The sequence below is a fragment of the Cervus canadensis genome, chromosome 8 (assembly GCF_019320065.1).
Source record: "Cervus canadensis isolate Bull #8, Minnesota chromosome 8, ASM1932006v1, whole genome shotgun sequence".
Lineage (NCBI taxonomy): Eukaryota > Metazoa > Chordata > Mammalia > Artiodactyla > Cervidae > Cervus > Cervus canadensis.
Window position 1 is genome coordinate 28580218 of NC_057393.1, and position 26960 is coordinate 28607177.

General features: G+C 41.8%; 1 protein-coding gene and 1 non-coding gene across 11 annotated transcripts in view; one reads left to right on the forward strand and one right to left on the reverse strand.

The window, feature by feature from the left end:
- Positions 1-8875, reverse strand: part of BTRC (beta-transducin repeat containing E3 ubiquitin protein ligase) — a 168332-nt gene extending 159457 nt beyond the window's left edge. For 5 of the 10 annotated variants that reach the window (XM_043475671.1, XM_043475670.1, XM_043475669.1 and 2 more), the window contains exon 1: positions 8713-8874. In XM_043475671.1, the coding sequence (XP_043331606.1) occupies positions 8713-8760 (48 nt within the window). In that variant the 5' untranslated portion in view covers positions 8761-8874. Of the gene's footprint in view, positions 1-8309; positions 8332-8549; positions 8687-8712 lie in introns of those variants that run through there. The other 5 variants (XM_043475667.1, XM_043475666.1, XM_043475662.1 and 2 more) reach the window with 3 other exon arrangements.
- A 15023-nt stretch (positions 8876-23898) lies between these two features.
- On the forward strand, positions 23899-23971 carry TRNAV-CAC. Its single transcript has one exon. It is a non-coding gene; the product is annotated as a tRNA-Val (tRNA).
- Positions 23972-26960: the final 2989 nt, after the last annotated feature.

Here is a 26960-nt window from a genome sequence, read left to right on the forward strand (position 1 = left end):
AAAAAAAACTGGTAACTCTGTAAATGCTGTGTAGCTATTCTGTAGTCACAAAATCGTGTGACTTTCTTTACTGACTCCTTAAATGAAAAAATTTGAAAACACACACTGTTTTCCCACAAAAGAACCATATATTTGATGAAAGATCTGTACTGTATTTTCCAGAATATAGGGAATAGATCAATAAGAAAAAGGCAGACAATTAAAAAAGAAAAAAAAAAGACCAAGCCCTGAATAGACCCAAAAGAGGATATCTAAACAGCCAATAAACTTAAAAAAGTTAAGAACCTTCTTAAATAATTTTTTAGGTACTTGATTACAGCAGCTATTAAGGAAATGCAAATTAAAAGTCTGACAATATCAATCACCCACTAGTATGGCTGAAGTAAGGACGGACAATAGCAAATCAATGTTACAAGAATGTACAGCAACTGAAACTGTCATATGGTGCTGCAGAAAGTATCAAATGGAAAAAATTCACAGAATCTACTAAAGATAAAAATACCCTAAGACCCAGCAATTCCACTTCTAGGTATATACCCAACAGAAATATGTACATATTTTCAAGAAAAGACATGTATAAGATTACTCACAGTAGCCAAAAACTGGAAATAACCCGAACATCCATCAACAAGAGAATGGCTAAATAACTGAACTGAATTAACGCAGCAGAATACGACACAGCAACAAGAATGAACATACTACACTTACAGTAACCTGAATGAATCTCCTTATGAGGGAAAAAAGATGCCAGACTAGTATATATACTGGAAAGATTCTACTTATATGAAGTTAAATATCAGTAAAGGCAAAAACTAATCTATAGGTATTAGATAACTGTTACGCAGAAGTGACCACTGTGTAAAAATTCAATGGACTGTATTCTTCTGATTTCTTTAAAAAGTATAATTATTTTACTTCAGTAAAACCTTATATAGATCCTCCAACTAATAAAAATAAATAGAAAAAAAAAAAACCTTATACAGACATATACCAAGTACACTAGAATATTATTCTTGAATACAAACTGGATTCAATCTAAACTCCCTAGCCTCCCAGTCTCTTTTCCTTCTTGTCTGCTATGCCACCTTATGTTCAAATCATGTGTATCTACTACTGTGCTGACCATCTCCTGATCTTCTGGCCTTTACCCAAACTACTCCCTCTTCCTGGAACAGCCACCTCAGAAACAAGTCTGCAAAATCTATATATTCCACAAGACCCAATATGAAGCTTTCTTCTTCAAACCTTCCAAAGCTCTTCCCAGTTAAGGCTAATTTCCCCTCCCTTAAATTCTATAGCACTTTGCACCTCTACTTTGGCACTTACCAAAGTGTCCCTTAAGAGATACTTATAAATGCCTGTCTTCTCAACCAACTGTGGAGTTCTAGAGAAGACAGAAGTTTTACTTAACTTTGTGTCTTCATCTCCTCCTGCCCCCATAACCACCTCCCTCCACACATAACATGTTGTGCACTCAGATTATGTTTATATTTTTATCAAATCATGGTGCAGGCCAACTGCCATGGCCTCATTTCCAGTTGTCAACTCACTAATTTTGCCAAGTACTTCTGAACAGGAAAATGCAGTGCTCCAAAACAATTGAGAACCATAGAGTTCTAAACTTCCAGTGAAGTTTAGATACATACAGCAGTTTAAGTAATATAATTTATCAACTGTGTTAACATTATACATAGCAGTTTACAATTTAAAATGAACTTGGGGGGATGGAATGGGAGAGAGAAAGATCCTTTTTAAGTAGGCAAGTCTAACAGTTAAGACTTTTCAGTTAACAAAATGAGGTGAGTGAGATATCTATTCAAGCCATCACTGCCAATCCACTGGCCAGTACACCTGCTACACTGCACTCCATGACCAAGTACAGGTCTTCATTGGGGTACTTGTTTTATAAATATATACATTTTTAAAAGTTTAAACATAAACATTAAATATATTAAATTTTAATTTATCTGATTAAAAACAATACATATTCACTGTCAAAAATGTAGAAAACATTAAGGAACATAGGAAAAAGAAAAACAACCTAAGTAATGTTTTCTGTGCTGTGTGTTTCCTAACAAATCTTCAGATGGCATGAAATTTTTGAAATATTACCCATAATCCACCACTTCACAAGTAACCACATTAACAGTTTAGTGTCCTACTTCCTGAGAGGTACAAGGATTTATGCATCCATGCTGCAAAAACATTATCCACACGCTACAATTCTGTTTCCACAGTTTTTCAGAGAAAGCCTGAAAGTCTCCCAGACATCAGAAAGTATCCTCGCAGCCCTCAGTTTAGATGCAGAGAAGGGGTTATTAAGAGCTCTAACCCTAACAACAAGGGAGCTGCTAGGGCACTATGCGTGACCTTGCTTCACATTCTGTTACAAACGCTGCTGGAGCCACATCGACCTTATCTTTCCCAAGTACCGAAAAACAGTGTTGTGATACTGGTGAACTTCTCCGGTTATCACTGTGGATTAAAGTCAAGATTCTGATTATTTCTTTAACACTTTTTTTCCTACACAACATAATACAGAGAGACATACTGCATTAGGTGTCATTCGGCAACCAAAACGAGAAAGTGCTCGTCAGAATAGCACCAACACAATAGTTCTAAGAGTAAGCATTTTACCATTCTTCTACAAATCGAGTATATTAGATTATTATAGATTATTATTACTACAGTAGATTATTGTGCAAGTTGCTCTCTCTTCCACTCCTTCTATGGGCAGCGTATACTTTCCCACCTCCTCACTTGACTCTGTGACTTACTTTGGTTAATGGAATATCAGCAGGTACCATACAACCAATGACTGAAAGGCATTTGAACCAGTGGTCTTGCTCTCTTGCGTCTCTACTATAGCTATAAGGACAGCTCAGCCTGGGAAGTCACTGTCTCTTCAGTCTCAGTCTCAGAAAAATATGTGAAACAGTCCTGAGTGAGCAGCCAAATCCAGAGAAACTCAACAAAATTCAGCCTCTCATCCAATGTTCAGCAAACCCAGATGTTCTTGAGAATAAGTATCTATCATTATACTGCCGTGACATATTGTGGAGTTTATCACTCAGCAATAGCCAATCGATAACAACGATACTGTGGCAACTTCATTTCCTAATAATTCAAATCATCAGAAAATCTGTATATAAACCTGGACAGTAATTCTCCACTCTGGTCCATTTTGCCAGCAAAGAAATATGCCATCCTATTCCACTGTTTCTCTGAGCCTCAGGGATGAAATACAGTGTATGTCTCAAGTCAGACTGCCAGGATTTGATCTCGGGCTTCTTGCTAAGCAGAGTGACTTTGCTCAAGTTACTTAACCTCTCTGGAATCAGTTTCCTCATCCAAACATGGGAGGAACAATAGTACTGAATATATCTTACAGAACCATTGGGAAGATTAAATTAAACAACAGTATATGTAAAGAATTTAGAATAGCAACTAGTAAACACCAAATAAATACATATTAGCTATTCATGGCTGATCATATTTTTTAAAAACAAAGAAAAATAAATAAACAAAACCCTCCCATTTCTGCTGTGTTTATCCTATAATTGATACAGACAGAATCAGGTCACAAGCCTGGGAACAGAAAGACAAGTGTACCTGAAAAGAGAGCCAAATCTCAGAAAGGAGCAAGAAATCAAGAAGAAATTCCAACTCAAAAGGTTTACCTTAAGCAGACAGGAATTCTCTCCCAGTTCTGTGACTTTTTGCTCCTCTGCTCCTCATCCCCACCCTGGCCAGCACAAAGGCAATCCAGGAACTATGGTGGTAGTGCCCCAGGGAACAAATCATAGTCTTCGTTCAACATCACTCTCAGTACCTATTCCACTATTGCTATCTCTGAGTCTTCTGTAAAATGTTCTAGTTTAGTTTCAATCAGACTTCGGAAAACTAAAGGAAATTATCCAGCGATTCCTTCAGCACAAGGTGAATCTAGTAGAATACTAGTTGAAGTGGTAAGATCAGGTGGACCTTTCCCATAGAGACTGTCTCCCTCCTCCACTGCTGATGTTAAGATGATGGATTTGATTTATTGAGAAGGCAGTTTTCTTTATAGTGACCAAGACTGTTAAACACTGGTAAATATTTTCTACTTCATCCACAATGAATTCTTATTATATACATTTAGAAAGCACTTTCATGCTGTATTAAAATATTGCTAGAAAGCACATGGTATCTTAAAATACTTTAATACCACAAAGATTATTTTTTCTTTATTCATGCTTTTTATAAATTATAATGCTATTTACCTCAAATAATTTTATCTATACATGATCAAGATCTTACATCATGTCTCATCTCCCTTTAGAAAGGGAAAAAAATTCTTAATTGCTTCCTTCTTTAAGGATTTAAATACATAAATAATATGAATAATAAGTAGTCTCCTTTGAAAGTTCACTTTCTAATTTAGCAATAAAAAATTTCTGGCAATCATTCAAAGTAGAATTTTTACTCCACATAGTAATTCACTTTCAGTAACTTACTATGTACATCTATCACAAACATGAGTCAAGAAAATGAACACAAAGAATTATCATTAATTTGTAATTTCATACTCCAATGCCTATATAAGAGTATTCAGAAAAGAAACTGAAGGATAATTTAAATTGAGAACAGGTAAGAATCCACTTGCCAATGCAAGCGACACAGGAGATGCGAGGTTGATCCCTAGGCCAAGAAGACCCCCTGGAGTAGGAAATGGCAACCCATGCCAGTCTTCTTTCCTGGAAAATTTCATGGACAGAAAAAACTGGTGGGCTGAAGTCCATGGGGTCGCAAAGAGTTGCTGAGAATGCATGCAAGAGATATTAATATACAGAAACTCTGACAAACTAAGAACTAGCTTCAAATGTTATCCAACCAGCTGGTAATCAATCTCACTGATTTAAAGAAAAGTCCATCACAGTGAAAAATCTGAATACTTATTTTAAAATGCAATTTCTTGTTTTTAGATATATGGTTCTCAAGTAAATAAAGTTTCCTGAATCATATCAATTAATCCAGTATTATCTCTACAGTAACATTATTAAGTCATGCAGGAGATCACGATAGTTTTTAGAAGTTAATCTCAAAAATGAGATGTCTCCAAAGCATTCCAAGTATTAATAGCCACAAACATGGCTGATCCCATCTGTATTTTTAGCCTGAGCATCCAACTAGAACAGCATCTATGGTAGCCAGTCTCAAAAGGTCCTGGCCCCCAGCAATTTCCTTCTCTCTGTTCATGCATGCTACTCTTTTTGTCTACAGGGAGGGATTATTTTCCCTCCCTCTAACTCTGGGTCGGCCTTTACTGTCTTTAACCAATAGCTCAACTTCCAAACCTAGGACTTAAGAGAATTGGCTGGCTTCTATTTCTTATCTCCTGGAATGCTCCCCTTCTTAGAACCCAGACACCATGCTTTAAGGAAATCCAAAAGAAGGCCATGTGGAGAAAGGAGGACAAGAAGGCCTTATTGCCAGTTGAACTCGCAGACAGTCGCCAACCGTGAGAGACTGTGGCCATTTTGGGCCAGCCAAATTGTGGCAATTTTGAACATTCCAGCCAACACCAGGCAAAACAGAAAATGCACCAGTCAATGAAAGATTTATGTTTGTGACACAGCAAGTTACCCTTTACACTGTTTCACTTACCTATCAATAAAAAAACTATTTTATACCTCCTGAAATTACTTCATCCATGTGTCAAATTTTCCTACTTCTAAGATCCTGGGACCAGTTTATCCTGTCCATTTAAAAATAAATTTCAAATCCATCCCTCAACTTGTCATACAAATAGATAAAATACAGAAGGATAGACAGATATAGATATAGTACAGATATTCAAAGATAAACTTTAAGTCTAGACCATGTGTGACTTATGGTCAAATCTGAATCGGTCTCACTGATGAGGTTTTATTGTAAAAATTAACCAAATTACTACATCAATACAGTAGTGAGCAAAATTCATAAAAGAGAATATCTATTTCATGCTGCTATTTTAAACAAAATTTTATATTTTCTTAAACTATAGAAATCAGGGCATCCTGTACAAAAATTGTCATTCACACCTCACAATTGAGGGAAAGGATAAGGACAAAATAAAGCCAAATACTATACAAAAATTTCAATCTGATTAAAAGGATAGTCTTTTCCATGTGTACTGTGCATTAATTACCAGGTGCAAGCACAAATAAAATATCTTCCTATCTCAAATGACTAAGTAAAGAAACATGTTATAACAGGGTAAATGGGACCAAAGGCAGGTTGTGACTTAGATTTATAATAAGACTGTTACTGAGCTGGAAAGGGCTTCCCTGGTGGTTCAGATGGTAAAGGATCCGCCTGCAATGCAGGAGACCTGGGTTCAATCCCTGGGTTGGGAAGATCCCCTGGAGAAGGAAATGGCAACCCACTTCAGAATTCTTGCCTGGAGAATCCCCATGGACAGAGGAGCCTGGCAGGCTATAATCCAAGGGGTCTCAAAGAATCAGATACAACTGAGCGACGAAGCACAGCACTGAGCTGAAAAAGAATACCAAATCTTTAACTCTCCATTCTGTTTCAGTTATTAAGGTGTCATTCTTGGTGACCCTTTTCCAGTTGGCCTTCTCTCAAACAGCAGCCATAACAGCAGGCAAGGTCAAAAATGAAAGTAACTAAAATTGAAGAAAAACTGGTTTCTCCTTATGGAAACTGACTCAACATTTAATAATGTGTGGTGTCCCAAAAGCTTCAAACTACTCATGGCCATCTCTAGCTCCAACTTTAACTCAATCAGGAGACCATTATCAAAACAACTCACTGGTACAAAGCAGAGATCAATTGGTTGAAAATGTTCCTAGGTTGAGGTCTATCGGGGAGTAAAGAAGATGATCTCATAAGGTCCCTTTATGATCTGTTAAAACCACATTATTCCATAAATCTGACACGTGTCAAAATTAGGATTGAGTCAACCTCTAAGCAGAAAAACAAAAATCAGCAGCTGTCACTTTTCTTACTTAAATTTAGAAGCTAGCTGTACATACAAAGCAACTTCATCTCACTTCTGAAGTCCAAAACAATTCCGAAGCCTCTTAATATTTTAGAATTTCAACACTGGGCAGAAACTAAGAACTTTCTTCAGGTCTAATAGAATTTTGTAAAAGATACACTTGAACTTTAGGCATTTTAGAAAGCACTAATACAAAATAAATAAAGTTATAGTAAATTTGACCAAACTCTGAAACGATACTCTTGTAAACGCAGCAGTTTAAAGCCTAAATTCAATTAGGTTAGTGTCCATGGTTTGTTTAGATTTGTTTTGGTATCTAAGGCAAGGACACAAAATAACAACTATCTAACAAAAGAAATAAAGATTTGGAGTGACAGGTTACAATTACTTCTGAAAAAGCAAATAGACTTCAAATAATATCAATGGTCCCTATGGACACCAGTTAAGACAAAGAAGTCTATGCATCCCATCATTCTTTAGCTGTAACCACAGTCTGGTTTTACATCTGGGATATACAAATGAAGCATCAGATTAAATGCATCAAATAGCTATACAAATTTGCTAAACAAACACATATCAAAAAAAGAAAAACATGATACAAAGTTAAAGAACTAGACTCCAAGGGATTAAAACACACCCACAAAATCCAAGTTTATGCTGTGCTTCAACCTAAAACTCCTAAGTAACTACTAACCCTGACATTTCCTATTATTCTCCACTATCTGCATTCCCCCTTTTATCTCCTGAATTTCTCCAGTGATTTTATTTCTTCTTACGAGTCTTTGGATGTTAATCTGCACAGCCTTTCCATTCCCAAAAAGTGATACTGCACCTGGTCTCCACATTTTACTGTCTCTACAATATTGCATTAAGTTTTGTTTTACCCTATTAGATATTAATTTTGCCCCTAATCTCCTGTACCTAGGTTTCCCTAACCAGTGAACCTCTTCTGTCTTCTTTCAAACTAGAGGATGTACACCCTTTCCTGATACTCGTAATTCTGGCATCTAGTCAAGCTCTTCTCTTTCCCAAAGCCTGTCATCACAGTCCTAGATCCCGATCCCCAGTCCTTTCCTTCCTAAGTAAGGCCTAGTTCTTTCCAGAGTTTGTCAACATTAGTTTGGCCAAGCTGGGATTGTACGTTTAAGTCAATGGCTATCTCTTCCACCTCACTCTACAAGACTATAAGTCTCCCACCTGTCCACTCTCTGCTCTACTTTAGATCCATCCGCATCCAGCCCTGTCCGTTTTTCCCACCCACCTCCCACTCCCAGTATCTTTCCTCCCACTGTCCAGCGTTCCCCTTCCCCACTACTGAATGCACCTCTTCTCCAGGGCCTCACCCGTAACCCTCACACCGGCAAGGCCCTGCCAGCGGCCTCACGGCGTCTCCTCCTGGCCTCCTCAGCTCTTCAGTAACTGTCCCTACGCCCCTTACTCTCCAGGGCCCCGCGCGCCCCAGAGACCCCTCCCCGATTAAGCTCCCGCTGTCACTTGGCCTCTCATCCACAAGATGGCGGAGCTGCTGCCCCCACCCCCGGGTCCTCTCCGCAACCCCTCCTACCTCCCAGGAGCTCCCGTCCCGTCCCTCCAGCCGCCCCCGCCGCCGGCCTCGGCCCAGGGTCTCGCTGCGCCCTCCTCCAGCGGGCAGGCGGCCCAGGCCCGAGCCTCAGCGACGCCGCCAACGCACCGCCTCCACAGTTCCCCGGCCTGCACCTTCTCCTCACCATAAACTTGAGCGCTTTTTCCTGCAGCACCGCCTCGGCCGGGTCCATAATCGCTAGGGGCCACTGGGTCTGCACTCCGCCGGGGCCGCCCCCTTGGTGCCAGGCCGCAGCCAACGCAGCGCCCGAATCCCGCCTCCTCTTCCTTTCCTCCGCCCTCTTTACCTCTCAGGCACAGGCAGGGGGGCCAGGGAGGACAAGTTGTCCTTTGCGCGTGCGTATTGCCCGCTGGCTCACGGGATTTGTGGTTCTGGAGCTTCCTGAAGCAAAAAGTGACGCCACACCGCGAACTGCAACTCCCGCGGTTCACTGCGGTAGGGTCGCGGTGGCTCCCAAGCCAAATACAGACAACTGACCGTCAAGTAGAGAGGATCAGCGTATGGGAATCGTAGTTTGCAGCCTCTAGAGCTGAGAAACGGGAGGGGCTTCGGTGTCTCCGTGGTTACCGAGCGACGCCAGTGGCGATTTGCCTGGCAATTGATATCAAGATGGCGACCAGTGCCTCACCTGTAGCCCAAATACTGGAAAAAGCTGTGAGAGGACAGAAACGCTAGGCCTCCCTAACTTGTTACAGAGAACTGGACCCCCCCCCCCCGGCCCCAAATTCCTATGTCTGGCGTCTGAGGGACGGATTTCGACTGAGATGCTGGGCCTATGGTCACCTAGCAGTAGCTTCATGCTGAAATGCAGAGTTTCAAGGTCCTAAGTCATCGCGCCATACTTCCACCTTATTCTAACCCACTATAAGTCAGAGTCTAATAGAACTCGACTCAGGAAATTCTCGGGTGTTTAGCACTCAGAAACCATAGCCGGCTACTGCTAACCCTGAGATGTAAGCCCTGCTTTCAGGGTTAAATGGGTACTTCCAAAAGGTCTTTAATGGTGAGATATAATGGCCATCCAGCAAATAAAGCATGTAATGTTTAGTTTGGCCTTAAAGGGGACTGTACAAATTTATTTTGGAAATCAGCTTACTGTAAAATGCGAAAACACTAGGGTTGTGCTAAAAGTGACAGACTTGTACAAAATATCAGAGTTTATAAAATAAATAGGGAAATAGCTTTTCATTTATAGGGAAATCTTCCACTGTATATTTTACTCATTTGTTCATTCAACAAACAGCACACATAACCGTGTGCAGATAATTATGCCCGAGAGATGGGGATTCAGTATGAACACAATTGACCTTATGTTGACCATAAGGTCAACACAATTGGTCTTATGTTTCTAGTATGTTGATTCTTTGTCCTACTCATCCCTATGTCCTCAGAACTCAGCACATTACCTAATATATAATAAAGTTAATTAAAAGTTATACTCTTTTAAAAAAAAAAAGTTATACTCTTGAATATTTTTTTTAAAGGGACTTCCCTGGTGGCCCAGTGGCTAAGACTACTTACTCTCAATGCACTGAGCCCAGTTTCCATCCCTGGTCAGGGAACTAGATCCTAAATGCCCCAACTAGGAGTTCACATGCTGTAACGAAGATCCAGGTGCCACAACTAAGACCCAGTGCAGCCAAATAAATGAAAAAAAAAAAAAAAAAATTTAAGTTCTACTACTACTACTATTGCAAAATGAAGACTCAAAATTCATTCATGTGAAAACTACCTGCAACTTTTCATAGGCAGTATGTGATATGGTTGCCAAAAAAGCTAAAGTTAGGCAGCTTAAAGAGAGTAGTGTCTGGGGAATACAGTTTTATGGTTTTACTCTGTTTTGAAGCATTAAGACCACACCTGGAGCACTTTGTTCAGTTATGGGCACCATGTTCTGTAAACATCTTATGCCGGAGCACTGCCAAGGACAAGATAACTGAAAGAGAAAATATTGATAAATGACTACTCTGAAAAAAGAGTATTTAGGAATAACATGGCAAATAAATTCAAGTATTTTAAAGTATTGAAAGGCATATGTATATAGCTCTATAGGGTAAAGTAGGACCCCTGGATGGGATAATAATAGTGATGGTGGTGATGATGATAACAGCTGTCACTTTATTAGCTCTTTGTGACTAGGCATCTTATATTCATAATTTCTAATACAGAGTAACTTTGTAAAGCAGGTATTATTATCCCTAATTTACAGATGAAGTAAGTGAGACTAAGAAGAGATAAGTAACTTGATCAAGTCACCCAGCATCAGGATTCTAACCCCATCTGCTTGACTGCAAGGCCTGTGCTGTTTTCACTGAACTACACTGTAATGACACAGGACTCAGATTCATGCTTCCTAGTAATCAGAGCTGTCTTGACAAAGGAAACATAGAGGCAGGATGACCATGTTGCCTGAAAATATAGAGGCAAGATTGTCTAGGAGAGTTCAGTTTGGGTGGGAGGTTAACATCCTTTAAACTGTAAAATTCTGTTGAGAAGTCATTTGTTTTATTTTACTTTAGGTGTTAGTTACTCAGTCGTGTCTGACTCTTTTATGACCCCGTGGACTGTAGCCTGCCAGGCTCCTCTGTCCATGGAATTCTCCAGCAAGAATACTGGAGTGGGCAGCCATTCCCTTCTTCAGGTGATCTTTCCAAGCCAGGGATTGAACCCCAGGTCTCCTGCATTGCAGGCAGATTCTTTACCATCTGAGCCACCAGGGAAGCCCTTGTTATCCGTAGAGAAGAATGAAAATATTGCCCAATGAGATTGGCATTCTTTTGCTTTGTATGGTTTTTGCAAAATAGATATTGTTTTGCGTGTTAAATTTTAAATTCACAAATGAACGCATATATATGGAATTTAGAAAGATGGTAACGATAACCCTATATGCAAAACAGAAAAAGAGACACAGATGTACAGAACAGACTTTTGGACTCTGTGGGAGAAGGCGAGGATGGGATGTTTAGAGAGAGCAGCATAGAAACATGTATACTATCAAGGGTGAAACAGATCACCAGCCCAGGTTGGATGCATGAGACAAGTGCTCGGGGCTGGTGCACTGGGAAGACCCAGAGGGATCGGGTGGAGAGGGAGGTGGGAGGGGGGATCGGGACGGGGAATACGCGTAAATCCATGGCTGTTTCATGTCAATGTATGGCAAAAACCACTACAATATTGTAAAGTAATTAGCCTCCAACTAATAAAAATAAATGGAAAAAAATTTTAATTCACAAATGTAATATTGTTATGTATCTCATTGTGTTTCATACTTTCTTCACCTAGTACCTGTGGTTTTAGGTAAATGGTACCGATCCATTTACATTGCTATGTACATCAAACATGATGCTTCTAACTGAATAGTCTAATGGTGTGTATTCCCCACAGTCTACCCATTCACTCTCCCAGTGAAGACTCCAGTTTCCAGGACTTCCCTGGTGGTCCAGTGGCTAAAGCTCCATGCTCCCAATGCAGCAGGTCTGGGTTTGATCCCTGGTCAAGGAACTGGATCCCACATGCCATAACTAAAGAATTTACATGCTTCAACTAAGACCCAGTGCAGCTAAAGAAACAAATAAAAAGACTCCAGTTTCCAATAACACTGCAGTGATCAACTTCTTACATTCTTCCGTGAATGAGAATATATTTGGGAATACACACCTAAGACCGTATTTGCTGGTTCATAGGCTATTAGGGACACTTAACTGGACTGCTGCTACTGCTGCTAGGTCACATCAGTCGTGTCCGACTCTGTGCAATCCCATAGATAGTAGCCCATCAGGCTACTGTCCCTGGGATTCTCCAGGCAAGAATACTGGAGTGGGTTGCCATTTCCTTCCCCAGTGCATGAAAGTGAAAAGTGAAAGTGAAGTCGCTCAGTCGTGTCTGACTCTTCACGACCCCATGGACTATAGCCTACCAGGCTCCTCCATCCATGGGATTTCCCAGGCAAGAGTACTGGAGTGGGTTGCCATTGCCTTCTCCAGTAATTGGGCTATATAGAGCCAAATTGCAGTACAGAAACACCAGGACAGTGTACATCTCATCACACTACTCTACCACACTCAGGGTTACCAAACTACCAGCCCCCCTTTTATTTTGCCAGTCTGTATATTTTACTTTGTGCAACTGCAACTCCAACCCACAAGGATCCTGCCCTTTGTTAAACTGTCCCTCTTACCCTCTGCAGTCTGTACTTATAACATATAGCAGGACAGAGCTAGAAATATTCTACATATGTCTGTGCTTTCTGTTCATCCCATTGCCATTGTTCTCTCAACCCTAATTGCAAATAAGAGTCATTTGAGGAAATTTATAAAAAAAATAATGGTGCCCAAGCTTTACCCTTAATTTAATAAGTCTGTGGATGCGGAGAGCTGACTCATTTGAAAGACCCTGATGCAGGGAAAGATTGAGGGCAGGAGGAGAAGGGGATGACAGAGGATGTGATGGTTGGATGGCAACACCGACACAATGGACATGGGTTTGGGTGGACTACGGGAGTTGGTGATGGATAGGGAGGCCTGGTGTGCTGCAAAGAGTTGGACACGACTGAGCGACTGAACTGAAATGAACTGAAGCCCTTGGAAATGGTAATTTTAGAAGGTCCCCAGGTGGTTCTAAGCTGCAGCCAGATTTAAGTCTGCTGCCTTGGAGTCTGGATGCTCAGCGCCTTCTTGCTGACCTCTGCTATCCAGATTCCCCTCTAAGCCTACCTTGCCTTCCAAAATCTAGAACTACTCAACAATCCCCACCCCCATCACCACCACAATCCTCTGTTTTCCAAGGTTCCACTGTCCATGGGATTCTCCAGGCAAGAATACTAGAGTGGGTTGCCATTTCCTTCTCCAGGGGTTTCTTTCCCAACCAGGAATCAAATCCAGGTCTCCTGCATTGCAGGCAGATTCTTTACCAACTGAGCTACAAAGGAATCCCTAAGAACAGCCAATCAAAGCTGAAAGCTGAATGGAAGCAAAGTGATCAACTGATTAAATATCCATCAACTATTCAAATATCTGATAGGCTTAATCCTAGGTCATGAGGTCCTGTGGAGGTGGGAAGGTTATTTGTATTTCAGTTAGCAGGAAAGATACTATTTTAGCTGGGAGCTAAAGAATGTCCCCTTCCTGTCTCCACCATCATCTTACTTCCTTGTCCTCATAAAAGATCAACAGTCACTTCTCTATTTAGGGGAGTTTGCTAACCCCACTGAGGCTATATGCTTTTGTGCCTAAGTAGAAGGAATAATTAACAGTGTGGGTTCCTTCAACAGACATGCCCACTGTCACAGGCCAAAGCCATTCTTTTCTGGATAGAGCAGTCAATCCCTTTCAGGGCAGCTCTGTGGATTGGGGGTGGGGTGGAGTGATGGTAAACCTGCTGAAAAGAGCATTTCAGGCAAAGTTGCATTTTATAAAATTTTTATTATTTATTTTTGGCCATGCTGGGTCTTCCTTGCTGCACACAGGCTTTCTCTAGTTGTGGCAAGTGGGGGCTACTCTTTGTTGTGATGCTCTGGCTTCTGATTGCAGTGACTTTTCTTGTTGTGGAGCAGGGGCTCTAGCTTCAGTAGATGTGGCACATGAGCTCCATAGTTTTGGCTCCCCATCTAGAACACAGGCTCAATAGTTGCGATACATGGGCTTAGTTGCTCCAAAGCATATGGGATCTTCCCAGACCAGGGATCAAACCCATGTCTCCTGCACTGGCAGGCGGATTCTTTATCATTAAGCCATCAGGGAAGCCCTGGCAGGTGGATTTTTAACCACTGGACCACCAGGGAAGTCTCAAGTTGCATTTGATGGTGCAGTCTGAGAACCAAAACAAGATTAGGGTGGCTTTAGAAGAAGAGTGGCACTAGATGAGGGTGCAGAAGACAATAGCAGGGGCTCTATAGGCAAAGCCATTATTCAGCCAACATACACTGTCAGGTGAACCAGCTGACATCCTTTCTAACTGGGGTCAGTGCCTGTGCCTTACCAACTATAAAATATCTTGACTTTCACTCCAGGTTATATGCCAAATTAAGGAATTTGGACTTTATTGTGAGGGGTGCAAGAAACTACTGAACATTTTTTTAAGCAGGGCTGCAGCATGGCCCGATTTGTAATTTTAGAAAATCTCTTATAGCTGCATACTGGGAAAAGGATTATGAGGTTGCTGAAATCTTCCTGGGAGGAATGATGGAGGTCTGATGAGGGAGGTGATGAAAAAAGAAAGCAGATAGATTGCAGGGATGTTGAAGAGATAGAATCTGTAGGACATGGTGATTAATTAGATATGTCATGGATGATGTTAAAAGGATGTGTCAAAGATGACTTCTAGGTATCTGGTTCAGGAAACAGGATGAATGAGGAGTGCTATTTTTGAGACAGGGAACATAAAAGAAGGAACAGGTAGTGGGAAGATAATCAGTTTTTATGGGTTTTTTTTTTTTTGGAGAGATTGTTTCAAGATACCTGTGAGACTTCTACATGGATTCAGACATCAAAGAGGCCGTTGGATATCCAGAATTGAAGCTGAAGAGAAAGTCCTGGACTGTAGATAGGGATCTTCAACATATAGGTGGCAATTGAAGGAAAGGATGAAGTCATGCAGGAAAACTGCAAGCAGTGTGAAGAACAGCAGGTCTAGGGTGAAATTCTAAAGAACGTTAAGATTTACAGAATGAACAGAAGAAGATCCAGCAACAGGAGTCCAAGAAGTGACCAGAGAGACAGGAGGAAAACCTGGTAAGTGTGAATCATGGGGGGAGGCAGATGCAATACTGCAGTGAGTTGAAGAGGAAAGGTGAGGAAATGGAGACTGCTGAGTCTCTTACAAGATATATGGCTATAGAGGGAAGAAGAGAAGAGATAGCACTGTGGTTAGAGGTAGAAATAGGGGGGTCTAAGAAGATATAGTGAAATCCAGATGCAAGGATTAGCCTTCAGTGACAGAAATGGAGGGAGAGAATATGGGTACAAAGGCAGGTGGGGTATAGAGCTGGAGGAGAAAGGTTGAAGAAATGCCTTTATAATGGATGTTGGAATAGGCAACCAGCAATCTCTGCCACCAGAGAAAAGAGACTTTTTTTTTTTTTTTTGTATTTTCTGCCCTTCTGGATTATACTTATCCCCTTTCTTTCATTCATTAGCACAATCAATCAAGAAGCAGCTTTACTTAGATTCGATTACTGTTGTTCTAGACCAGTGGTTCTCAGCTGGGGGCAATTTGTCCCCAGAGGATATCTAGCAGTACTGTATCTGTGTTCCAGGCCTACATCAGGGAAATGCTGTGGAGGACACAGGATATCTCTTCCTTTTTAAGGATGTGTTCTAAAAGTCCAGTAACCGTGTGACCTTGGGCAATTACTTAAACTCTTTATGCCTTATCAGCAAAATGGGGACCCTAATAGTTCCTATCTCATTGGGCTGGCCTGAGGATTCATGGAAAATTCTTAGAACATCACCTGGCATGTAGTAAGTACTCAATAAATGTTAACAATTAATAGCTCTAAATTTCATATAATTTGCATATACAATCAAGATGGGCTCAGTTTGGACCTTCTTCCTGAATAATTTAGTCTTAAAACTATTACGCAGGACAGATCAAAGTTGGTGTCTATGCTGAGAGATGATCTGGCATGGGGTGTTGGAGCTCAACTGACATGGTAAGGGCTTCCATGTGGAGGAAGAAGCTAGCAGCAGTGAAGGGAGACATTGTATACATACATTCCCTAGCTCTGCCCACTGTGAGGGCATTGGAGCAACAATGTTGCTGTGTTGTACTTAGTTACTCAGTCACGTCCTACTCTTTGTGACCCCATGGACAGTAGCCCAGCAGGCTGCTCTGGTCATGGGGATTCTACAGGCAAGAATACTGGAGTGGGTTGCCATGCCCTCCTCCAGGAGATCTTCCCAACTCAGGAATCAAACCAGGATCTCCTGCATTGGAGGCGGATTCTTTACTAACTGAGCCAGCAGGGAAGCCCAAGAATACTGGAGTGTGTTGCCATGCCCTCCTCCAGGGGATCTTCCCGACCCAGGAATTGAACCAGGGTCTCCTGCATTGCAGGCAGATTCTTTACCATCTCAGCTACCAGGGAAGCCCTGGAGCAGCAATACCCAATAATAGTAACTAGACTTAGCATCCAGATCTTAGCTTCTAAATATTATTCTCCACTACAAGGAATTAGTGTTCCTTGGGAAAATAGCTGATTCCAGGGCTAGGACAAGGAAAACACAAGATGAACCTATAAAATTTTGTGCCAGAACACAAGGAAGTACTCAAAGAATAATGGAGCTATAACTCCCAATATGCTTAATGTTTTGAAAAAGAAAAAAGTAACTTCACAGTGGGGAAGACTGGCAGACATAACTTTAAGCAAGAGATCAAGGTGAACATCAAGAATTCTCTGGCCGTCCAGTGATTCGGACTCCATACTTCCACTGCAGGGGGCACAGGTTTGACCTTTGATTGGCGAACTAAGATCCTGTACAAGACGTAGTATGCCCCCCCCAAGAAAAAAAACCAGTGAGCATCATCAGGAATGGGGCAAATTGTAATTGTGTGCCCCTGATAGTGATAGGGATAAAATAGGATAGATATACAGATAGCTGTAGAAGTCTCAGTAGGAGTCTATAAATAGAGAGGGAAACCTGGGAAACTTTGGGAGACCACTGTAAATTAATCACTCAAGAAAGTTATCAGAACCTTGTGGAATGAAGCAAGCTTGTCTAACTATAGAGGGACTTCCCTGGTGGCTTAGATGGTAAAGAATCTGCCTGCAATGCGGGAGACCTGGATGCAATCCCGGGATCAGGAAGGTCCTCTGGAGAAGGAAATGGCAACCCACTCCAGTAGTCTTGCCTTGGAAATCCTATGGACAGAGGAGCCTAGCAGGCTACAGTCCATGGGGTCACAAAAGAGTCAGACATAACTTAGCAACTAAACAACAACAGTAATATGACAGTCCTCGTTTGACCTCATAGAGTCAGACATTCTCCTGCCTGATACAGAGGAGGAGCTAGTGATGTAAGCCTGATATCTACTCGAAGAAGGCAGTCTTTTCCCCTCTCCCTTTCCTTTGACTATTAAACTGCAGCCCGCTTAATCCTCAAGGCAGAGCTTCCTCACCTGCCTGCTTGCATTTCTTGTAAGAGTGCTATATTAATAAATTTATTTCTTGCTTCTCATTTTGCCTCTCACTGAATTCCTTCAGTGCTGAGACACATAGAATCTGAGCCTCAGTAAGTCCAGACATCAGGTAAGTGATTCTAATTAAAACACTGTGGGCTAGAGTCTCCAGTAAGGTTTTGGTTGGGTTTGAGTCCTGGCACCCATGGGTTCAAGTCCCAGTCCGAGGTGAATGGTTTAAATAGAATGCTGTAAGAACAAAGGTATGGTGGTGACTACCTCCAAGATGACCCCCAATAATTCTTGCCTCCTGTTATTCACATCCCTCCTATAATGAATAGGACTGATTTGTGTAACCAATGAGATACTGCAGAAATGATGGAGGGTGACTCCCAAGCCTAGGGTATACAAAATACTGTGGGTCTGCCTTACTCACTTGGAGTACTTGCTCTGGGAGATATAAGGCATTTAGTTATGAGGAACCCCAAGCAGCCCTATGGAGAGTTCCATAGAGCAAGAAACTGAAGCCTTCTGCCAACAGTCAGCACCAAATAGCCAATAACATTTGCAAACTGTCTTGGAGCAGATCCAACAGTCACAGTTAAGCTTTCAGGTTATTGCAAACCCAGCCCACATCTTGAACACAACCTCATGAGATGCTGGGTAGAGCACTCAGCTAAACTGTTCAAATTCCTGACCCCTATGAGATAATAAATATTTACTGTTATTTTAAGCTGTTAAATTAGAGGGTTATTTGTTATGTGGCAATAGATAACTAATACAGATTCTCCTGCAGGTAGTCTAGCCCACAGTCTAAATGCATTTATTAACAGTTCAGTTCAGTCGCTCAATCATGTCCAACTTTTTGCGACCCCATGGACTGCAGCAAGCCAGGTTTCCCTGTCCATCACCAACTCCCGGAGTTTACCCAAACTCATGTCCATTGAGTCGGTGATGCCACCCAACCATCTCATTCTCTGTCTTCCCCTTCTCCTCCCGCCTTCAATCTTTCCCAGCATCAGGGTCTTTTCCAATGAGTCAGTTCTTCGCATCAGGTGGCCAAAGTATTGGAGTTTCAGATTCAACATCAGTCCTTCAATGAACACTCAGGACTGATCTCCTTTAGGATGGACTGGTTGATCTCCTTGCTGTCCAAGGGACTCTCAAGAGTCTTCTCCAACACCACAGTTCAGAAGCATCAATTCTTCAGCACTCAGCTTTCTTTATAGTCCAACTCTCACATCCATACATGACTACTGGAAAAACCAGAGCTTTGACAAGAGGGACCTTTGTTGGCAAAGTAATGTCTCTGCTTTTTAATATGCTGTCTAGGTCGGTCATAACTTTCCTTCCAAGGAGTAAGTGTCTTTTAATTTCATGACTGCAGTCACCATCTGCAGTGATTTTGGAGCCCCCCAAAATAAAATCTGCCACTGTTTCCACTGTTTCCCCATCTATTTGCCATGAAGTGATGGGACTGGATGCTACGATCTTAGTTTTCTGAATGTTGAGTTTTAAGCCAATGTTTTCACTCTCCTCTTTCACTTTCATCAAGAGGCTCTTTAGTTCTTCTTCACTTTCTGCCATAAGTGTAGTGTCATCTGCATATCTGAGGTTATTGGTATTTCTCCTGGCAATCTTGATTCCAGCTTGTGCTTCATCCAGCCCAGCATTTCTCAAGATGTACTCTGCATATAAGTTAAATAAGCAGAGTGACAATATACAGCCTCGACGTACTCCTTTCCCGATTTGGAACCAGTCCATTGTTCCATGTCCAGTTCTAACTGTTGCTTCCTGATCTGCATACAGATTTCTCAAGAGGCAGGTCAGGTGGTCTGGTATTTATTAACAATAGTATCCAAATCAGAAACCTTCGTCCAGAACAGACAAAAAAGAGTATTCATTTGGTTATAAAAAGATAGCTTATGTGTTTGTTGAATATTTTTACCAGCTTCAGATATTAATCAGATTTTCATGCTGTAATTCCTTTATTTCTTTGCCTAAATTTGTTAGACAGTATTTGACCCTCCCTCATTTTATAGATTTTGAAGTTTGTATGGGTTGTTTTCTCTTCAACTGGCCTTTGTCCAGATCCCATCACTACCATTCCTTCAAGATGATGATGTCTTTATCTGGCTGCTGTCATTTCCCAGAGGTGGGAATTCCGCTATCCCAAGCTAATATCTTCCGCATAGTTATTAAGTGGACACATGACCAAATGCTACTACTCTCCAGTGTCTGTCAGAAAACTGTCCCAATCATGTCCCAAGTGTCAGAGGGCAAGGCATCTAAACTTTGTCCCCCAGTTCCCTGGTTCTCCCTGCTGGTGCCAGTGCTAGTCTGAGGGTCTGCCTCATTCATAGTCCTGGAGGTTGACCCTCAGAATCACTGTCATGGGTCAGGCTTAGCAGTCCAGGTTTAGCAGGACCAGGAGGAAAAGATGCACATAAAGCAGTTTGCCCAGGCCCTAGCTTATGATAGGGACTCGGATAGTGTTAGATGGTGGTGATAATGATGATAAAGACTGGACAGAATTTTGTCAAGGACTGGAACACAGAGGACATAAAAAATTTTGTATACCAAGATTTGATTTTGAGGCCTTAACTTGAATTTCTGTATGGAAGAATAGTTTTTTGTTTGTTTTTAATTTAACTCACCTTCTCCAGGACATTGAAGTTAACAGAATGAGGTGCTCTATCACCCAATACTGGAGAAGCGAAAAGGGCTGTAAAGCTGGGCTTTAGAAAGATCTAATTACTTTGTTATGAGGGCTCACTTCCCAACATTCTCCCCACTTCAGTCACCTGTCAGGGAGTCTGACTGAGGGAATCCTTCAAAGATGAGTCTCCCAATGATAACTGAGAGATCATGGCAGGCAGGACTGTAAGAGGATCTGAGGATAGGCTGGGGGATGGAGGTGGAAAAGGAGAGAAGAAACTAGTAGAAGGACTTGCTCTGCCTCCCTCTAGGGTCAGAGGGTACAAAGACCTCACACTGACATGGGCAGGAAGAAAGCCAGATGACAGAACCAGAGGGCTGCTCTTGAATCCTCAGGTTTCTTTGTGCTTGTAACACTCTTATTCAAGTCATCGTTGTTAGAACGGCTCGCAACCAAACCCTTTGGGGCACAGACTGTACTGCCCCCTGCCTTTAATGCCAGGGCTATCGCTGATGGCAGCGTTAGCTCAGAAACAAAACAGGGTAGCTGCCAAAACCACTGATGAGACTTCTTGATTCTAAACATCTGAGTTCCTGAACAGAGCTCCTCTCTGAGTCTCCCTGTGATAACTGTGAGAAACCAGAGAAAGGAGGCAACTCAGAGGCTTCCTGTAGACTTAGTTCAGGGACAACAGGATGACTGAGGGTTGATTCCAAAGAGTAGGTGGATAAATCCTGTTCAAACATTTCTGGAGCCAGAAAAAAAAAAATTAAAGTTCAAGTTCACATTCTTCCCCCCTTCTCTACCTCACTAAACAGTCAGGGTTTGGGTTGATGAACACTTATTATGCTGTAAGAGAGAAAATGGTAAGTTATTCCTATAAAAAGAGGCAGACAAGGTAGAAAGCTTCTGGTGGAAAAGAAGAGATTTGTAAAGATGGGAGGAGAGAGTTGGAGAGGTCACCAAGAGAAAGGAAAGGAAAGAACTCTTGCCTTGATCCAAGGTGTGTCCCACCTCACGGCCTTTGCCCTTGCCTTCACATTCTGCCCTTTTCATTCATAGTTTGTTCATAAACTACTCTTTCCTCCTCCCCTGCCTCACCTCCTCACCCTCCAGGCACCAGAGCACCCAGTTAATCTCTTCAGAGCAATTGTCACAATTTATAATTTTTTAAATTAATGTACATTTTGTTTATTATTTTCGGCTGCGCTGGGTCTTTGCTGCTGTGCACAGGCTTTCTCTAGTTGAGTGAGTAGGGGCTACTCCCTAGTTGTGGTGCATGGGTTTCTCATTGCAGTGGCTTCTCTTGTTGCAGAGTTCAGGCTCCAGGGTGAGCGGGCTTCAGTAGTTGTGGTATGCATGCTCAGTAGTTGCAGCCCACAGGTTTAGTTGCCCCATGGTATGTGGGATCTTCCCAGACCGGGGATGAAACCCGTGTCCTCTGCATTGGCAGGCAGATTCTTGACCACTGGACCGCCAGGGAAGTCCACAATTTATTGTTTCCTTTCTGTGTCTCATTTGTCTCTCTTGTGAGACTTTAAGTGCCATGAAAGCAGGACCCAGGGATATCTTGTTCATCATTATGAACCCAGCACATAATATGGTAGGTGCCGAATAAATACTTGTGAAAGGAAGGGAAGAAGGCAGAGAGATTTTGGTGGTGAGAAGCTTCTACAAGAAGGTTTTAAGGAATGATATATGGTGGAATTTCCCTTTCCTACTGTCCCTTTAAGAGACTACAGACTTAAATTACCCTTCAGTGCTATTTAGAGTCAAATTTGTGTTTAGAGAGAGAGAGAGAGACTTCATGCTGGCTACACGGGTATATACACTTTGGAAAAATTCATTGAGCTGTAACCTTATTATCCTGTGCACTTTTCTGTATGTATAATACACTTAAATAAAAATTACATTTAAAAGAGAGGAAAGAAAGAGGCCAAAGCAGGCCAGGGGCAGGTGTAAAACCCAAACACAGGTGAGGAGAGGAGGGGAGAGCACAGATGAGGTCAGCGACCAGGGTGAATTAGAATAAAGACAGGAGGAAGAAATGCAGTCAGCAGGTATTAAAGACTGAAGGTAGAGGGAGAGTGAAGGAGCTGAGGGCTGACTACGGTCAGATTGTGGCCTGGATGTCAGGGCACAGGGCTTGGCATGTATTTGAGGGCAGTGTTCATAGTTCATGTCAATGGTTTTCCTTTCTAGGATGCATAATAACCGTCTGGAGACCTTGTTAAATAGCAGCCTCACAAGCCCCCTATTCAGAGATTCTGATCAAGAAGATTGGGTGGGGCCCATGAATCTGCATTTTTAACAAGTTTCTCAGATTATTTAGTTTAAGATTATCCTCTGTTTCTCATAATTGAAGAAATAGAACACTCTCTCACTGTCCCATTTGGCCCAGGAGACTGGGTTCCTGTTAGATATTTGTTTTTTGTTTTTTATTATCTATTTATTTAGCTGTTCCTAGTCTTAGTTGCAGCATGCAGGATCTAGTTCCCTGACCAGGGAGCAAACCCAAGCTCCCTGCATTGGGAACCTGGAGCCTTAGCCAGTGGACCACCAGAGGTCCCATATATTTGTTGATTTTGATGAAGATCAAACATTGTATCAAAGGGAGTATGACTTTGAGGCTAGATGTCCTGTTTCTAACTTAGATCAGAATTTAGATTCTGCTGGGACTTCCTCCGTGATCCAGGGGTTAGGACTCTGAGCTTGCCCAGGTTTGACCCCTGGTTACGAAACGAATATCCAACAAGCTTCGAGACCCGGCCAAAAAAAAAAATAATAATAATAATTTAGATTCTGCTACAGAAATACATTTTCTGTATTTATAATTGTTCAGCAGTTTTCACTGGTTTTGTGGCAAAGAGCATAGACAAGCTCTGGAACCAAAACCTGAGTTCAATTCCTGGAACTGCTATTTAACTTCTCCAGGCCTCAATTTCTTCAGCTGTAAAATGGGTGTCTACTTCATAGGATTATTATGAAGACTATATAAATTACTGAGTGAAAGCACTGACCACAGTGATTGGCTCATGGTAAGCTCTCATTAAATGGTAACGATGACCTTTATTCCCTTTGTAGTCCTCCTCTCCTAGCCCTTCCTCCTGCTATCTTCTTCTCCAAACCTGAGTAATAGAAATATCCAGAAAAGTAATTGGGCCTTAGCTTTGTAGACAGGAGCCAAAACATCTTGCAGCCTGCTATTGTTTCCAATGCCCAGGCAACCTGGCGGGCTGAAGTCTAGCCTCCATAGACCTCAAGCAGCATCTGTGTGGGAGAGGGTTTTCATTGAGACTTGGGCCTATCCCCAGATTTTATTAGTGCTAGGTCTAGTTTATATTAGGCCCTGAATTTGTGACTCTGACTTAGTTAATGAGTTAATGTAGTTGTGCCTCACAAGAATATAGGTCTCCTTACCTTGGATTTTCTCTAGCAGGATGTTGATAAATCAGTGGAAACGAGGAAAATTCTTCTAAAGTGTCAGGAGGGCAAGAGTCAGGATTATCATCTTTTTAAAAAACAAAACCAGGGACTTCCCTGGTGGTCCAGTGGCTAAGACTCTGCACTCACAATGCAGGGGGCCTGGGTTCAATCCCTGGTCAGGGAACTAGATCCTACATGCCGCAACTAAGCATTCACACGCCACTGCTGAAGATCCCACGTGCCGCAATGAATGTGCTACAAAGATCCTGACCTGACACAGCCAAATAAATAATAAATATAAAAAAGCACACATTTATTATAAAAAAAAATAAAATAAAAAAAAAATAAAAAACAAAACCAGCAAGCTTCACTCATTGCCCTTCACCCGTGCAGCTAGAGTGCCAGTGCCCCAGCATGTTGGAACTCACAGGCTGGACCTGACAAGCAGGTAATGGCTAGAAGATCACTTAGCAGCAGAACAACTCTTGCTTGCCATGGCAGGGCTTCAGCTAGCAGATCTGGCAGTTTATTTGTCAATATTATTTGTTGTTAGCTTAATTGTTGGAAAATTGAAAAGTGTAATGCATAGCCGTGAAACCCTTAAGGCTGGTTAATCTTTTTGGATTGTAACCAAAGTAATTTTTATTAGCTGATCTCATCTTGATTATAATATGCAGAGCCCTGGAAAAGCTGCTAAAGGCTCCAAGTCATGGTGTGCACAGGGAACCAACAGTCTCCATCATCTGCATTTTCTGCCAAGGAGAAAAAAGGGCAGAGGGGGCTGGATGAAAAGAGTTGGGTTTGAACTCAACAACAGAAAAAGCAAACAACACAGTCGAAAAGTGGGCAGAAGACCCAAAGAGACCAGAGAAGAAGTACAGATGACTGAGAGGCATATGAAAAGATGCTTAACATTGCTAATAATTAGAGAAATGCAAATCAAAACTACAATGAGGTATCACCTCATGCCAGTCAGAATGGCCATCATTAAAAAGTCTACAAATAAATGCTGGAGAGGGTGTGGAGAAAAGGGAACCCTCCTACACTGTTGGTGGGAATGTAAGTTGGTACAGCCACTGTGGAAAACAGTATGGAGGCTCCTCAGAAAACTAAAAATAGAATTACCATATGATCCAACAATCCCACTCCTGGGTATATACACAGACAAAACTATAATTCAAAAAGATACATGCACCCCCATGTTCATAGCAGCACTGTTCACAATAGCCAAGACATGGAAGCAACCTAAATTTCCATCAACACATGAATGGATAAAGAAGATATATACAATAGACTACTACTCAGCCATAAAAAAGAAAACAATGCCATTTACAGCAACATGGATGTAGCTAGAGATTATCACATTATACAAAGTCAGAAAGAGAAAGACAAATCTGTATGATATCACTTATATGTGGAATCTAAAACATGACACAAATGAACCTATCTATAAAACAGAAGCCAAAATACAGACATAGGGAAGAGACTGGTGGTTGCTAGGGTGGTGGGGGAAGGGGAGCAGAGAGGAATGAATTGGGAGTTTGGATTAGCAGATGCAAGCTGGTTTAAGTAGAATGGGCTTCCCTTGTGGCTCAGAGGTAAAGAATTCACCTGCCAATGCAGAAGACACGAGTTCAATCCCTGGGTCAGGAAGATCCCCTGGAGAAGGAAAGGGCAACCCACTCCAGTATTCTTGCCTGGGAAACCCCATGGACAGTGAAACCTAGCAGGCTTCAGTCCATAGGGTCGCAAAGGAGCCGGACACGACTTAGTGACTGAAGAACAGCATATATAGAAAGGTTAAACAACAAGGTCCTACCTACTGTATAGCACAAGGGAACTATACTCAATAACCCGTGATAAATCATAATGAAAAGAAAATGAAAAAGAATGTGTATATATATACATATATATATAACTGAGTTACTTTGCTATACAGCAGCAATCAACACAACATTATAAATCAACTGTACTTCAATTAAAAAAAAGAATTGGGTTTGAGATGCAAGTGGGGAGAGGAGAGCAGCCTTCAGGATGGATGTGGAAATGATCCTGGCAACCCCTGAGGCCAAGCTGCGTTAGTCCTGTGCCTTGTATGCTGGAGGTGTCAGGCCCAAGAGTGCATTGCAAAGAACATTTGAATAAGGACTGTGGTTCAGAATCAGGATCCAATAGAGAAAATAGAGACAAATCCAAGAAGCCAAAGAGAACACCTGTTCTTTCCATCAGCATTGGTTTATTTGTGATTATTTGGAGAAGCTCTCTTCTTCAGTTTTACGGTTCAGATGTGGTGGTGCCAAGAATTGGAATTATATCTGCAATTTAAAATTTGTGAGGTATAATTCTAAACTGTCTCTGTTCCTTCTCTAGACTTTCATTTTTCCACACCAGAGACAGGGGAATACGTTCTCATCTGCTCTACTTTCTCACTGATACATGAGGGGGCCTCCGTGTCCGCTTTGACATATCCAGGGAAGGAAGGGGCTTTGCTTTCTCTTGGGTATCTCTGAATACCCAACCCAGCAATGAGCCTTTTCAAAGGGTGAAGTTGGGGCCAGAAACACTAGAATTCTACTGACACTTGAAGGATGCCCTTGACCCCCAACCATACACCCCAGCAAATGAGCCAGCAGCTTATTCTAGACAAATAGGAAGCCTAGAGGCAGCATGTGGGCTTTTTCCCCCCATAGCCCTTTTATGAATATAAATATTTAGTGCATGGTGTTTTGCAGAATTAAATCCTGAGCCTAGATGAGCCTGGTAATATCATTATGTAGATGCCAGGGATGAGCTACCTGTGACTGCTGTGTGTCTTCTCATTCAACGATGCCTGTGATGACTTGATGCACTTTCATTTGCCAGGGCAATCATTAATTGCATATGAAACAGTTGGTGTTTGGCTTTAAGGGAAGCTGATTGGGTCAGTCACCGAGAGTTTGGCTCAATGATCTACAGCTGGCTCTTTGCTTCTGCACGCCTGCTTTCTTCTCAAAGCATTCTTACTCAGTGTTTCGGGGACCCCCTGAGGAAAAGGCTGTGAAACATAGGGGGTTTTAATCTGTGTTTTCCTTTGGGCATTATAGCTTTAATTTTAATATTTTGGATAATAAAGAATGATTTTAAATTAAATTTGCGAGCCGGCCATCTGTGATTGTTTGGACTTTTTCCTCCTC